Genomic DNA, 16,772 nt, shown 5'->3' on the forward strand with positions numbered 1-16,772 from the left:
ATCGATTAAGCATGACACCATGTTAAAGCGATCATAGTCCGGAAGTAACCACAGCCGATCATTACCATCTGTCAGATGGGATTTTTTGGCTCAAACATTTTGTGTCATATAATGCAGATACGACTCTGTGGCTCAAACATTGAATAGCAAGAAATACCATCCTGGTGACTTAAGGGGGAATAATACCCTGATTTCCATCAGTACCCCTCTTCTTTTTTTTCTTGCAAATTTATGATCTACATAAATATGTTCATCATCTCATGTCCTAAACTTATAAAATATCTCTACCTACAAAGTGATTTTAAACCATTTTAGGAAATCATTTTAGCCCTATATATTTTTTTGTTTACTGTAACCTAGTAACTGAGATGTGTGTTTCATAACAAACCATAATTTATTCTATTGAACATGTCCAAGTAGAATACATGAATAGAATACATTAAATCCTTTGTTATACTATCTATAGAAATGTACTCACTGATTATAACACTGAATAAATTAAATAGGCCTAATCTCTTCCACATAGACAATTTAATACTACACCATGTATGTATCTTCCATAATGTGTTGTTAGGAAAAGAGATTAAAAAAGGCTATAAGGTCATCAAAGGTCAGGTTATAGGTCAATTGGTTCAGGTCAAATTCAGGCATCAATTCTGAATACATGTGATAGTCTGTGATATCATACATGTCATAATGAGGCATCAATTTTGATATTTTGTCTGTTACTGGATATATAATGGAAATGTGTGAGGTGGATATACTAAAATACCTTGGGATGTAAATGGTGAGTACAATTTAGATTGCCTAGTTGAGATGGATTGGGCAAATAAATATAAATATCACAAATCACAAAAATGAAGCTTACGGAAAACTACCTAATATGGTGGTATAGGTGACAAAAAATACAATCTTTTTCAACATTGCTGTAGTGTGGTTGTGATAACCTGTTACCTATGGCTTAATTAAGTTTCAGTGAAATAGTGTCGCAAGTTCAAAATACAAAATATAGCTCAACATTGAAAATAGAAGCATTTTAACCGGTTCGTTTTTGATAGTTGTGGAGCACCAAGTTCATGAAGTCATAAAAGAAATCAGGGACCACTTATTCCCATTTTACATATCAACATTATTTCCCTAATGTGTTAGCAATAGCAATGTTCACATATCCAAAATTTTAACAAAATCCGTTGATAGTAAGCTTTCCAAAATGAAGTGAATTTAAAACATCAGTGATGTACCACTTTTTGGCTTATACCATTAGAAGCATGTATGCGTCATTGATACTGATGCCACCAATTGAACGAGAAGATTTGCCCTTCATTGTGCATACCACTTTGTCCAATTTCTTTTTCTCATTTCTTCACAAAATGCAAAAAAAAAAAAAAAAAAATGCAATGGGTGTAGTACCCCCTTAAACTGACTTCAGCAGTTATTTCCATAATATCTTACATTTATAAGAAGATTTTGGACATGGCTTGAATTGATTTTTATCCATCACTGACCTCCAAGTTTAATTAAGTGACTCGGTTCTCATCTTTGTATTATAATTCTTGCTAACGGGTTGTCATTTAAATTTTGATTGGGCAGTTGAGCTAATAACTGGCATGTTGGCTGTAATGTATTCATAGTTAAATTATGTTGTATGTTGTAACTTGAATAATGATCACTTCATTCATAACACACTTTTTCATGATTCGCATAATGTTTTGAAGTGTATTAAAATGCAAAAGTTTGTGATCTCAAAACATTTTGGGACATTGACTACCCTTTACCTACTTTGAAGATCACTGTACCAAATAATAATTAACACTATAATATAATATAATATAATGCAAATGCACCCGAATTTAAATGAAAATATTGTGTGTACAGTGTACACTACCATGACGTTATCAACAGAAATACAGTCTTCAGTCAGTTCACTCCAAGAAAGTTTGAAACTTGTCCATGGAGACTTCACAAAGTGCAGTTGTGTAGGTGCAGATATACAAAGTGCGAGTAAAAATCCTCTTCATCTCTTTCAACTGCTTCCTGATGTAGCCTATTCCAGATTGGTATAGTTCTTACATAAAATGAGTACTTGTAAGTATCTCTGGCAGCTGGAACAGGATGATATCTGAGTTGGTGACTTTTTCTTCCGGAGGTAGGATGCAATGGTAGGATGGTACTGTATTTTGAAGAACATGGTACATTGGGACATCAAGCGTCTGGTGGCTAGTAGATCCAAGTCAAGTTGGCTGAGCAGAGGTGTAATGCTTGTGTATCTACCATACTCTCCACAGATGAATCGCACTGGTTGTCTCTGGATGGCTTCCAACAGTTTGATGTCTCCTTCAGCATACAGATTCCATGCTGCTGTGCCGTACTCAAGTTGCGGACGCACTAGAGCCCAGTAATTCAAAGCAAACCAACATGGGCCTAAATGTGGTTTCCTTCAAATTGCATAGTGCCACAAGGTCCTATCTGCTCATGCACATTAATAATAAACAATATTTAAAAAAAATGTCATGCTCACACTTCGCAAGAGGTACTGTATAAAAATCATATTCATGACTAAATTTGGCAGGTATTAAGACTAGGGGTCTGTTACCGTCAAGCAAAATTTTAAATATGTGGACAAACTCAAAAAAATAGAAATCCTTGATTCTTTTAGCATGGAAAGGGTTTAGGGGGACATTTTAAAATGACATTTAAAAAGTTGCATTTGGCCTGTTGGCATGGTAACGGACAAAACAAATTTTAGTCGAAAATGACCAAAATTTACAATTTTCATTTTTGAAAAAGGGCAAAGTTTGGTCGAATGCCACAAATATATAAGATGTGATATAATTTTTTATTTTTTTTTTCTTCAGATAGGGGCATGCTTTGGTAGTCCTTGCAAATGAAGAAAGAGCTTGTCACTCTTTTAAAAGATCCTTTAATTTTAAGTAGAAAAAGCACATTTTTGGGCAAAAATTGTATATGTCATTTTACCCCAACATTGAAGGGGTGTAACTGCAAAGAAGAAGTTGATATTTTGTAATTGTATGGTGGCATAGCTAGAGTGAACCCTTGCTGACAGATATATAGTTTCAAAAAATTGGGGTCTCAACTTCTAAAGAAGTTCTGGCTTTTTAAAAGTACCAAGTTTTTGAAAAAATGTGTATTTTTAAAGGGAAATTTATGGCAAAAAAGACAAATTTCGCTTAAAAGGATTGTGTTTAAATAACCGTAATGAAATAATTATTGAATATATTTCTATTGATGAAAAGATTAAGTGACTTCTTAAATTTGAGTCTCCGTTTTAAATGGTACAAACAAGCTATATTATACATACAGGCCTTTTAAGCATGTTATGCAGATTAGACAGATCGCAGCGCTATTCAAATACAGATAGAGGGCAGCGCTTGGAAGACATGTTGCTTTTAGCATCAGACAGCTAGCTACCCGGTACAAACAACAGAGTTCACCAACTTTACGAGAACACCAATCAGGGGCTGTGCAATAATGATAAGTCCTGTAGGAAGGGTAAATATGGGGGGGGTTTTTTTTTTTTTAAAAGGGGGGGGGGAGCAATTTTTGGCAGGTCAAAGGGGTGAGGGGTCTAGTACATGAACCTATATATACCATGGTTCCTAGCCGTCGCAGAGGAGCTCATAGGGTAGTGTCAATATACCGGTAAACGACATATCTGATTTGCCCAGGTTTATGTAAGTTTGCCACTGTTTTTAGCATCAGACAGCTAGATACCCGGTACAAACAACAGAGTTCACCAACTCCAAGAATTTTTGCCAACACCCCAAAAAAAAGGGGGGGGGGAGCAATTTTGACAGTTCAAAGGGGTGAGGGGTCTAGTACATGAACCTATACCATGGTTCCTAGCCGTCGCAAAGAGCTCATAGGGTACTGACAATAAACCGGTAAACGACACATCTGATTTGCCCAGGTTTTTGTTTGCCACTGCAAGCTAGGTGGTGGCAATGGACAAAAATTAGACAAACAGTGCAGAAATGTTCAAATATGCTTGCATTATACATGTACATCTAGACCATTATTATAAGGTTTGCAAATTGGGAACTCAAACATAATTATGTCATGTGCAGGGGGGGGCAAAGATTTGTTGGCAGGCCGGAAGGGGCAAGCAATTCTTTTTGGCACGCCGTTTGGAAGTTTTAAGCCTAGCCCTCAACATCAGGTAGCATGTAAAGTTTCATATCCAGCAGATGGATCTTCAGAGAATTCAGCATCAGAAAATGTTAACCAAGAAACATTTGAAAATCATCAACATCATGAACTATGTGCTGCTTTTAACATCAGGCAGCTACTAGTACTAACCCAGTACAATCAACAGTGTTCACCAATTCTACGAGAACACCAATCAGCAATAGGAAGTATGTGAAGCTTTATCTTCAGTAGATGAATCTACTAGCTACGGTGGATTCAAGAGGTATTGCAAACGCTATTCAGTTACCCAAGGAAACATGTACATCGACATACATAAAGCATTGAAGCATTGACGCTAGTAGCTCACATTCAGTCAGGAAAATATGACAAAATTACAAACATTAAAATTAAAAAGCCTTCTAGCCAAGATAAGAGGAAATACAAACGGACAGCAATGCATTTTTTCTGAATCAGAGATATGATTAGGTCATGAATTGGCCCTAAAGGTTATATACCACTAATAGGCCTAGGCGATACATGGAAACACGACGAGTAACTATTTGTTTGCATGGCATCAAGTAATATAGCCAAAAAAAGTACTTTGTAGGGTTTGATGCTTCAAAATGGTATATTTTCTCTCATTATATGACATTTTTGTTGTAATAGTACCAATGTTCATACGCACGGCTATACGGTTTTTAGTAAATATTCGCCCTACCATATTGTAACTTTCAGCTTCGAGTGCGCACTGCCATTTTGAGGTGTTTACGGTTCAGTGCGTTAAAACAAGAAAAGTCTCAGGTCAACCTATGTTGAGTTTTTGATCATTTGGCATCTAAATCATATAGTTTCACCTGATATTAGTGGCATTTAACTTTGAGAGTTCTGAATATGAGAAACGTCCACCCGAAATTAGCCATTTTGCCATTGAAACCCCGAAACCCCGTGTAATACATAGTTAGTGGTATTTAACCTATAGTCAGCAAGAAACAAACAAACCCAATTTCCAAGAAGCAGAAAGAATTTAATATTGATGGGTATGAGCATGGAGAGGACAGATAGGTCACTGGGAATCCGGGGCTGGGAATAGAGAGACCCTGCTGTTGCTAAGCAAATGCGTTTTTTGGCGGATGTAAAATAGCAACAAAAGGGCATTTAGCATGTTTAGCAGGCCTACATCTGAGACGAGTATCTGACCCCACAACACACAAGTAGTTTTTTTCCGAGAGATCAATGATGAACTTGCAGATCCTGCAGATACAAAGGTATATCAAGAGTGTCTAAAGCAAGCGGTGCAGAAACCAGAACTATATCATCCCATTACTCCTATTACTTTGGGAACAAATAGATTATTTAGAGTACAAGATGACAAACTTAGCAGTGTCAGCATCAAAACTCTCACAGACATCTGTCAAGCACTGTTCATGGTCTCATTAGAAAATCCCACACATGAGCGACTCCGTTTATAATTCTAACAATCTACACAAAGTAAAGACTTGAGCATCACTTTATGATGGGTTGGCAATGGCTTCACCATGTCCACATTTAACTTTCAAAAAACCCAAAAAAAAAACCAAAAAAACTGTGACATTGCATTTTAAAAACAATAATTCAAGTGCATTGTCCAGTCCCCCATGTTTTTATAAACATTTTTTCTACTGTTTTGTACAATGTTTGATCTTTCTTACATTTGAGATTTGTTTTCAGTATCATGCAGTCTTAGAACTAAATTTATAGATAACATTGTATAAAACAAAGAAAAATGTTACTTGGTATGCATGTCAGTTGCTGTTGTTGCTATAAACCCCAGATAAGGTAGAAACAACTGGTAAAAAGGACTTTAATATTATAAATCCACGAAATTATCACATTCTCATTATGTTTAAACCATATTTAGATTATTGGTGAGGTATTTCAGATAAAGTCAATCAATGATTATTATCGATTTATCCATTGTTTTGGAAGAGTAGAGATTGTAAAAGACAGATAACCACCACCAAGAAATTAATGCCCATGGTAACCATTTTGCGCCCAACTTTGCAAATTTTTCACGCATTAAACCATATGGCTGGGGGAGGGGTCACTGGCAGTTTACTAAGTGAAAATTACTTAAATAAATGATAACCAATGGTTATGATGGGTCAATGAACTATTCTGGGTATGTTATTGGCAAATCACAAGCCAATAAAGGATTTTTTATACTGTGAAAGTGCTATGTAATTAGCTCATTTTTATCAAAAATAGCGAACTTTCTTCAAAGTAAAACTTCGTTATGGGGTAAAGACCCCAATTTTTTTATTGGTTGGTTGATCACCCCCATTCATAGTCATTCTCATCCAACCCCTGACTTTAATCAGCAAACTTCTTCTTGAGAGTTATTGAATTTCAAAGTTATACCACTTTTACTAATGAAAAAAATTGCAAAAAAGAGGTATTTTGCATTGCATATTACACAATATTCTAGGTGGGTGAGAAAACTGGCAATACTATTTTTGTAACGTCTAATACATAGGTATTTATCAGCAGCAATTTAAATTGTTCCATACATTTAGCAATTTCATTAGTGCTAGCTAGAAAAATGTGTCTTTTTCGAACTGTAAAATTGAAAAAATGTACTTTCCCTGTGGCAATCTTCAAAGAACCGTTACCATGGCAACAAGGGATTTTCGAATTTTGATCACGTTACAAAATCATTAGACCCAAATACCTTTCCTATCACAAGATTTAGGCAAATTCCATGAACCTTTATTTTTGGCTTTGTCCGCACATTGCTGAATTGATCCAGACCCCCAGTCTTAAGCCTGTTTACAACACTGAAACATTTCTTATCAAGGAACACTCTACAATCAATTTGAAACATGGCAAAAAGTGTCAAAGCTGATTTTCTCAAAATGGCCGAAATGCAGATATGACCTTGTGGCACCGAGCCCTCGAACACAGACGATAGTAAAGTGTGTCAACTTCCAAAGCTTTCCAAAGGCTAGTCCATATTTGGGCCAATTTGGCTGACTATAGGTATGAGAGGGAAACGTCAGTTTATAACACATTTGCTAGTCAGCCAAAATGGCCTAAACCGGCAATACAAATTTACATTGAAATTTAAAAGAACCGCTTGCTCAAGGAAACCTACATAAAAAATATGTTGTCCATACTTCAATTGACCCAAATATATGATTTTTTTTTGGTGATGAGAGACTCGCACAGTGTCGACTTCCTATTCGATAAATATAAATTTAATACTCCGTTGGTGAGCGACGGGCGACTGGTATTTCACCGAACGCAAGAAAAGGAGTTCTATCTGATTGGCTAGCAATCGATCGCTTAGGTCGCTTAGTAGTCAACTACAAACTCAAAACTGAGCATCGTATTCAATTCGATTGAAATCGATATTCTATTATTGCCGTAGATAAAGAGAGTGATAGTGTGTCAATAATGTACATTGTATTGCAGCTGGATTTTACATGCATTCTTTTATATAAATTTTTTCTCAAAGAGTTGAATATGATCAAAATTTTTACCCAGGATTTCAAATTTTTACCCGCAAATTGCAGTTAAACATATCCACAGCAAAAGACCGGTCCTCACTAATTAGTGTATTTAATGGCCAGTTAGTGTATTTAAGATAAATCCTGACAACAAATAAAATTTCCTTGCAATAGAAATATCATATGGGATACTGATATGGTAGGCCGCAACCGCCACAACGTGGAGCTGCTACGCGTAGCTGACTTTTTGCTCCGTGGAGCCAAATTGACCAATCATGATCATGTTAGAGTTTTTCATTACTCGGAGGTAAAACTGACTAATTAAGTACGACTTACTCATTACGTGAAGCGAATTTATTCATTAAGAATTTGCCAGACGAGCGTCACGTAGTTGCAAGATATCCTCGGTCACGAAAGTTATGATTCAAAAAGTAGTTTTATGAAAAGTACGAACTGACTTATTATTAAGATGGACATGCACTCATAAGAAACTCATAGGCCTACAGTATTGTACATAACTATATAGCTAGGCAGAGTGGTGGTAAACTATGCACACAGTTCTGCGATCTGCAGTGTATCGCCGGGAGCTAATTTGTATAACTTGCGCGGTGTCCCTGCGGAATTCGACCTTCAGCAAACTGCAAACCAGTTCGGATTTACTTTATATACTAGTAGTAGGCCATACATACTGTAGTTACTGTCCGTTTTCCTATACACAATACTCAGTGCGCTCACCATTGACGCGTGACCTCTACAAATAGTGTATGTTAGAAGTATAGGCCATTGCCTAGTTGACGTCACTGTGTAAAAAATAACCGGCCAATATTTAAAGTATTCTCTGGAATTCTAGAAAATATAGTTTTGTAACATGTCCTAAATTTTTAGCTAATTTAGGTGTTTGGAAATATTGGTACTTTTGTACCAAAAATATGAAGAAATTATTTCTAAACCGTGTTAAGTCATTAAGCTTCTCATTTTCAAGAACGCTGGTTAACAATAAGCAGACTATTGTCTCATTTCGTAAACAAAAGCCCACAGTATTGTTACCTTGCGTTCGGTTTTATAATCGTTCACCCAACTGAAACTATAATACCAGCTCATTGCTCATTGCACAGGTAAAACAGCCACAAGTGCAGTGTGTATTTAACCAGAGAAGATCTGATGTAACATAGTTGAGCCATTTTCATTGAGTGTTATCTTGGTTTAATAGCTTTTAATAGGGTTTAAGTCCTTCAAAGGTCGTGGTGAGTTCTACTGTAGACATGACTGCATCATGATTATTTTAAAGTCAACAACATTCAACAATATGATCACCGTGATAGTATGAGAGTATCAGTACCTGGGTGTCAGTGATCCTGGCCTGACACAGTAGACAAACAAACAAACAAACACGCCACACACATGACACATGCATGCAAGGTAACATTGACTATACACTAATCAAACAATGGTATTGATCCTGTACAACTGGTCGTGGTTTATTTACAATCGATTCATTTAAAATCCCCATAGTAAACATTAATTTTGGCAAGAGTTTTTCTCTCTGGAACGAGGATGCATCCACTGGCTCCGCGTAATGAAAAGATCTAACATGATTGGTCAATTTAGCTCCGCGAAGCGAAAAGTAAGCTACGCGTAGCAGCTCCACGTTGTGGCGGTTACGGCCAGCCATATATTGATCATGCGAAAATCGTAAAACATAGAATAGAAACAGTGTGGCAGGCGCTCAAAATCTCAAATTGTATGCTTAGCCTGAGTTGCACGGCCTATCTCGAATAAAATCACCATGCGTAGTTGTTGAAAAACGTGAGGATTCATCGTACTATCACGGCAATTTTTAACACGAAGATATAGGGATGATGACGGTGTGACTCGCACATGGAATTTCAGAGGGATTTTGATAGCAGTTCCATTAAAAAAAGCTGCTAGTGCTATCGTCATGAGACTAAGATCTAGAAACACCCCCGAAATGCTGTTTTGGGGAATTTTGCTAGCAGAATCTTTTTGATGAAAGTCAATCTTTGACAAGATGTAACTTTGCTACGGAAAGTGCTATGACAAAAAGGTTGTCAGTTTTGGCTCTCTTTTCTCAAGGGCTTTAATTTGATATAAAATGGTTTGATGGCACATTTGAATTCACCTGGCATACCTAATTAATGGCTCTAGAGTTTAAGCTTACCTACAATATGCCTTGGATGTCATCATGGTCAATGGATGTTAAACAGTTCAATGGCAAATTCAAAAACTAGTGTACCGTAAGTGTTAACCATCAACTAAAATGTAAACTGCTGAGCCTGAACACAGATTATAGAAGGTCTGAAATGTCAAAAGTACACAAACGTCGACACAAAGAAACAAAATTAACACGAAGTCTAAATTGGGTTACGAGCTGTATGTAAGCATGAAATTAAGGGCGCACGCCACCAATTTCATGCTAATTAAGGGGTAGTGCATGCAATAATTATGTGTAGGCCTACCCCGGGGTGGTGAATTAAAACAAAAAAAAAAAGGGGGGGAGGCAAAGAATTTTTGACAGGCCAGGGGGGCAAGCATTTTTTAAAAATCCACATAGCCCCCGAATGAAAGATAGGCCCTATTTAATTTATATCTTTATAATCACTCAAAAAGCATTTTGTTTGAATTTTACATCCGAACAAAGTGCTATTAAATTTGTATCAGCCTTTTTATTTTACATGTAAAGTCTATGGGGTTGACGATTAGAAATGGACGGCAATATGGGCAATTTTAGACACTAAATGCCCAAAAAAAGAAGCTTAGTTCGGATGTAAAATTCACACACAATGCTACCTAAGCGAGTATAATTAAATACATTTCATTCGAGGGCTATAGCAAATACAAAAAAATACCTTATAATGGAACAAAGATGGGTGGTCAAGCAATTTTGGCAGTTCGAAGTGGGGAGGGGGGCGATCATTGGCACATATATTTTTGGCACCGTTTCTATATTAGGGACCGTTCACAAATACTTGTTAGGGGGCCTGATGCAAAAAGGGGGCCCTGACATTTTTTGACCCTCTTAAAGGGGGGGGGGCTGAACAAAATGACCACAAACTTTCCTGGGAAAATTGAGTTTATATGCTTTTATGGGGTTGACCCATAATTTTTATGTCAAAAAGAGGGCCCTGAAAATGTTGAGATCTGTTGGGGTGGGGGAGAAAAGTTTTTGCGATGAAATTTTTTTGCATCAGTCCCCCCAACAAGTGTTTGTGAAAGGTCCCTTACGCCCTAAAAAGGTGTAGAAATACGTTAGGAACAAGTTCAAATAGACTATACGAAATTTCCTGCAGGCTGCGCTCGCATTATATGATAAGACAATTTAAGGTTTCAAATTCAGGTTCCCAAAAATCTTGCATTTGTACTAAGAGGCGAGGGGGGGGATTGTTGGCAGGTCAAAGGGGTGGTCAAGCGATTTTGGCAGGTCGAAAAGGGGAGGGCAAGCGATTTTGGCAGATATTTTGGGCACCGTTTTTATATTACGCAAAAAAAGAAAACGTTATGAACACGTTTAATACACAAAATTTCCTGTTCGCTGCGCTCGCATTATATAAGACAATTTAAGGTTTCAAATTCAAGTTCCCAAACATCTTGCATGTGTAGGCCTATTAAGGGGGGGTATTTTTTTGGCACATCAAAAGGGAGGAGAAATGTTTTTTTGGCTCGCCGAAAGGGGGGGGGGCAAAGATTTATTTAGCATGGTCAAAGGGTGGGAGAGGCAAGCGATTTTTGGCAGACCATTTCCAGGCGTGTATGCTGGAATTCGTAGACCGGGCGGGAGGGGAGGGCAAATTAGATCTTTGTCAAATATGACCACGAAGCTCCACGAAGCGAACATCTCAGAGCGCTTGTGCGACCCAGAGGGTGTCTGATAAGTGAGAAACATTTACAAAATGAAGACCTAAGGGACCGATCGTTATTTACGGCAGGGGTGGGCGTTTTTGGAAAAAATATTTAACAATCCCTCTCCTGGTTCAACGAAAAATTTTGCGTTCCCCCCTCAAGACCCCAAAACAATTTCGGGTCCCCCCTCACACCGACACCGCCTGGCTAATAATTATTTGGTGGAGCAGAGACATTAAAATGAATACACGGGATCGATACACGTGAATTGCTATGCACGATTTTGATATCAGACGAAAATCTTCGAATACTGGGTTAGAAATTGATGAATATCTCCCGCAAATGAATTTTTCTCAAGAAACCAGATGTGGTCTCATACACTTGAAAATACGTTTTGAACAGATATGATAGTCGCTAGAATGCGCTTTGAAAATTGGCCGTGCGCTTTGAACTCAAAATCTGACAATTTTATATTGCGTTGGTCCTATGGACTACAGTGAAAAATCTTATCACAAAAGTTATAATTGCAATACTTCATTACTATGACTACGTCCATGTCTTTTAAAGGCAATTATTGATACGTTCATTAGTATTAAGGGGCTGTGCAATAATTATAATAATTTATAATTATAGTAATTTCATGATTTTGTAAAGCATTGCTACATATTCTCAGGTAAAAGGCTTCTCCCAGTATAAATACATATTCATGTGCTTTCAAGAGACTCGAATCTGTAAAGCCTTTGTCAAAAACTTAACAAAAAATTGAATGGTTTCTCTTAAGTATGTGTTTTCAAGGAATGTGACCTTGTGAAATATTTGTTGCAAAATTAACATTTGAAAGGTTTCTCTCCAGTATGAATACGTTCATGTACTTTCAAGCTACTCGACCGGACCATTTGAAGCCTTTGCTACAAACTTTACAAACGAAAAGGTTTCTCTCCAGTATGAATACGTTCATGTGATTTCAAGTCACTCAACCGCACAAACTTAACATATGAAAGGTTTCTCGCCAGTATGAACATGTTCATGTGCTTTCAAGCCACCCGACCGTGTAAAGCCTTTGTTACAAACTTTGCATATGAAAGGTTTCTCTCCAGTATGAATACGTTCATGTGTCTTCAAGTGAGCCGACTGTGTGAAGCATTTGCTACAAACTTTGCATACGAAAGGTTTCTCTCCAGTATGAATAAGTTCATGTACTTTCAAGTGACCTGACCCTCTAAAGCATTTGCTACAAAATTTACATTTGAAAGGTTTCTCTCCAGTATGAATACGTTCATGTAGTTTCAAGTCACCCGGCCGTGTAAATCCTTTACTACAACCTCTGCATATGAAAGGTTTCTCTCCAGTATGAATAAGTTCATGTACTTTCAAGTGACCCGACCGTGTAAAGCCTTTGCTACAAACTTTGCATATGAAAGGTTTCTCTCCAGTATGAATATGTTCATGTTGCTTCAAGTTACCTAACTGTGTAAAGCATTGGCTACAAAACGAGCATATGAAAGACTTCTCTTTAGTGTGAATAAATTCATGTGCTTTCAAGTCACACGACCGTGTAAAACCTTTACTACAAACTTTGCATGCGAAAGGTTTCTCTCCAGTATGAATAAGTTCATGTACTTTCAAGTGACCTGACCCTCTAAAGCATTTGCTACAAAATTTACATTTGAAAGGTTTCTCTCCAGTATGAATACGTTCATGTAGTTTCAAGTCACCCGGCCGTGTAAATCCTTTACTACAAACTCTGCATATGAAAGGTTTCTCTCCAGTATGAATAAGCTCATGTACTTTCAAGTCACGCGACCGTGTAAAACCTTTACTACAAACTTTGCATATGAAAGGTTTCTCTCCAGTATGAATACGTTCATGACCTTTCAAGCCAGCCGACTGTGTAAAGCATTTGCTACACACTTTGCATATGAAAGGTTTCTCTCCAGTATGAATACGTTCATGTGATTTCAAGTCACCTGACCATGTAAATCCTTTGCTACAAACTTTGCATATGAAAGGTTTCTCTCCAGTATGAATACGTTCATGTGCTTTCAAGTCAGCCGACCGTGTAAAACCTTTGCTACAAAATAAACATATGAAAGATTTCTCTTTAGCGTGAATACGTTCATGCATTTTCTTGTTTCCTGATGTTGTGAAGCGCTTGTCACAAAAGTTTCAGTTTCAGTTTCAGCCTCCCCAAAAGGAGAGTTTTATTATATTGTAAATATAGGCCACCGGCCCTTTTCACATCTATAAAATCAATGATTACAATATTTACCAATTATAGAAACACATACAAACAAAGTCAGTCATTTTTTTTCAATACTGTATCTGGTAAGCAGTGCATAATGGCAGGATCCAATATGGCGGCATAATACAAACACTGTCAGCGTCTCGCTCTCACCAAATTCATATATTATTACTCGATAGGTGCGTTCTGACTGTAAATTATGGTAAAACTGCAGTGCTAAAGTGTTTCCTAAATAAACTGGGATATCATGGGTGTTCCTACGACTATGTGGAGAGCTAGAATAGGAGGATTTACACAACCAGTATCGTGGAGAAATGTACGGACATGGGGGAAGTATGACCCAGGCGGGAAATATGAACCCCGCGATAGCTGTTATGGACTGGTTAGTGCAGTCATCGTTATAGCGTACGTTGTATATGCTACAAATGGGCTGTTGTACTGTACAGATCAATTTCTACCGACCATGGAAGCTTTGTATGGACTATCATATAATAACAACACCTTTGATAACGACATCGGAAGTACGGTCAGGTATGTAACATATAAACCTTATATACCACGAATGCTGGAACTGTCAAACGATATAGAATCGAATCCTGGACCTGTTCAAATGGAAGCTGCCCTTGCAGATATGAATAAGAAACTTGATAAATTGGACCAAATTCTTGAACGCATAGATAATCTGGACAAGAAATGGGCGTCCATGGACAGACAGGTTGCCTCATTAGAAGATGACGTGGAAAATACCAAAGCGGATCTGACAAGCGTGAGTGAAAAACTTGATAAAATAAATGCTGTTGATGATAGTCTCAAACGCACGCAAAATGAACTTGAACAAACCCAGGAAACAATTAAGTCTATGCAAGCTAAACTCGATGAGCAGGAGGACAGATCTAGGCGAAATAATTTGATATTTGATGGTGTAAAAGGACCTTCATCTGAATCATGGGAAGACGCAGAAACCAAGTTGAGAGAAACAATCAGTAAAAAGATGGGTGTTAAAAATGATCATATGGAACTTGAAAGAGTACACAGAATCGCAAATGGACCAAAGACCAACGGAAGCGTTCCAATCATTGCAAAGTTCACTAAATTCAAAGACAAACAAGAAGTTATGGGAAATGCATACAAATTGAAGGGCGCTGGAGTTTATGTCCATGAGGACTATTGTAAAAACACCAGGTCAATTCAAAAGAAACTCAGAAAAAAAAACGTGAACTTGGAAAATCGGTTTCTAAAGCACAAATTTCTTACAAGAAATTAATAACAACAGATCAAGATGGAAACAAAATTACATGGATTGTGGATGAAGAGGAAAATGAGGTTGTAATCAAATAGGGATGTGGCCAACGCCCTTCAACTTTGAACTCTAATCACGTTAAAAATTGTAATTTTATGTGTTGGAATGTAAATGGACTGAAAAACAAATTGCAAAATGATGATTTTATGCGTTACTGTATCTGGTAAGCAGTAACAAAAGTTACATTCATAAGGTTTCTCTGAAAAATGAAAACGTTCATGCCGAGTCTTGCTTGCTGAGGATGCGAATCCCTTGTCACAAACTTTGCATATGAAAGGTTTCTCTCCAGTATGAATATGTTCATGTGTTTTCAATACACCTAACCGTGTAAAGCATTTGCTACAAAATGTACACATGAAAGTATGAATACGTTCATGTTCCTTCTCTTTAGTGTGAACACGTTCATGTGTCTTTAAGTTACTTGTCGAAGTAAAACCTTTGTCACAAAATTGACACTTAAAAAGCCCCTCTTTGGTATGAAGCTTTTCATGCTGTTTTACATAACTAGATGTAATGAAACTCTTGGCACAAAATCGACAAGTCTTTTGTTTCTCTATTCCTTCGTCCATTGAGCAGCTGCTTCCTTGACTTGTGGATGATTTCTTTGAGAAACTGCAAGATTTGGAAACTTTCTTACACCTGGAACTTGGAGATACTTGTTGGCAATTTTGGTGAGCATAAGATACGTGTCTCTTTTTGCCTATCTTGCTCTGTAGTTCCTTGCTTAATCTCATCACCATTTTGTGTCTTAATATGTTTGCACGCACACTTTTTCTTTTCCTCGTGTATGTTTTCTGTCCAACTTGGTGTTTCTTCTGTGTGCATGCATTTCCGTCCTTATTCTCCTGCCATAACTTACTCTTCCTTTCTAACAACTTTTGACTCTTATTTGCACAGCTTTTCTTGGGAATAGGTTCACACATCACTCTACTCTTATAGTCATACCAGTAACGACGAATCTGCATTTCATGATGCCTTATATGAGACAAATATCTAAACACATCATTGTAGAATCTTCTGCAGTATTTACATACGTGGGGCATTAAGTAGTCCCACTCACGTGGTCGACGTGGACGTCTTTTCGCCATTGTTCTGTAATGAAACAAATATAAGTAAATTTTGAATGGGTAGATCGAACCCTGATGACAGTGTTAAATTCCGACTGACCTTTGAGTTTTGCATCGTGAACCAAAACATCAATTAGGGATCAAATTCACAAGAGGAAACGAAATCCCGGAACGAAATAAAAGCATAACAACAAAAACAAGACTAGATGCCACAGTAATGTGTTTTACCAAACACGAATATCTATGCCCGTGACCACATCTAACTCCCTTCCTCTATTCACAAACGAAAACTTGGTGAGCACCATATGAAAGCACTTGTTTTAAGCTTTCATTTGATATACATGTAATGCTCATAACACTGGACTGGCACACACTCTCTCTAACACCCTACCAAGCCTTCACTCTTTTTTATACCCCATCAGACCATCACTCTCTCTAAAACACCACCAGACTGGACCACACTCTCACTAATACCCCACCAGACCCTCACTCTCTCGTATACTCCACCAGACCACCACTCTCTCTAAAACACCACCAGACTGGACCACACTCTCTCTAACACCCCACTAGACCCTCACTCTCTCTTATACTCCACCACTCACTCGCTCTAAAACACCACCAGGCTGACCCATACTCTCTCTAATACCCCACCAAGCCTTCACTCTCTCTTATAC

The 16,772-nt window shown here is 37.5% G+C and overlaps 1 protein-coding gene across 1 annotated transcript; it reads right to left on the bottom strand.

Annotated features, from left to right (window-relative positions):
- Nucleotides 1–12,020: 12,020 nt before the first annotated feature.
- LOC140141435 (uncharacterized) lies at nucleotides 12,021–13,624 on the bottom strand. Its single transcript, XM_072163291.1, has one exon. The coding sequence runs from the start codon at nucleotides 13,611–13,613 to the stop codon at nucleotides 12,477–12,479; it is 1,137 nt and encodes a 378-aa protein (XP_072019392.1). The 5' UTR covers nucleotides 13,614–13,624; the 3' UTR covers nucleotides 12,021–12,476.
- Nucleotides 13,625–16,772: the final 3,148 nt, after the last annotated feature.

Source organism: Amphiura filiformis, chromosome 19, assembly GCF_039555335.1.
Source record: "Amphiura filiformis chromosome 19, Afil_fr2py, whole genome shotgun sequence".
Lineage (NCBI taxonomy): Eukaryota > Metazoa > Echinodermata > Ophiuroidea > Amphilepidida > Amphiuridae > Amphiura > Amphiura filiformis.

What these genes read in the sequence shown, in the direction of transcription:
- LOC140141435 (XM_072163291.1), bottom strand. Translation starts at nt 13,613, where the DNA reads ATGCATGAACGTATTCACGCTAAAGAGAAATCTTTCATATGTTTATTT.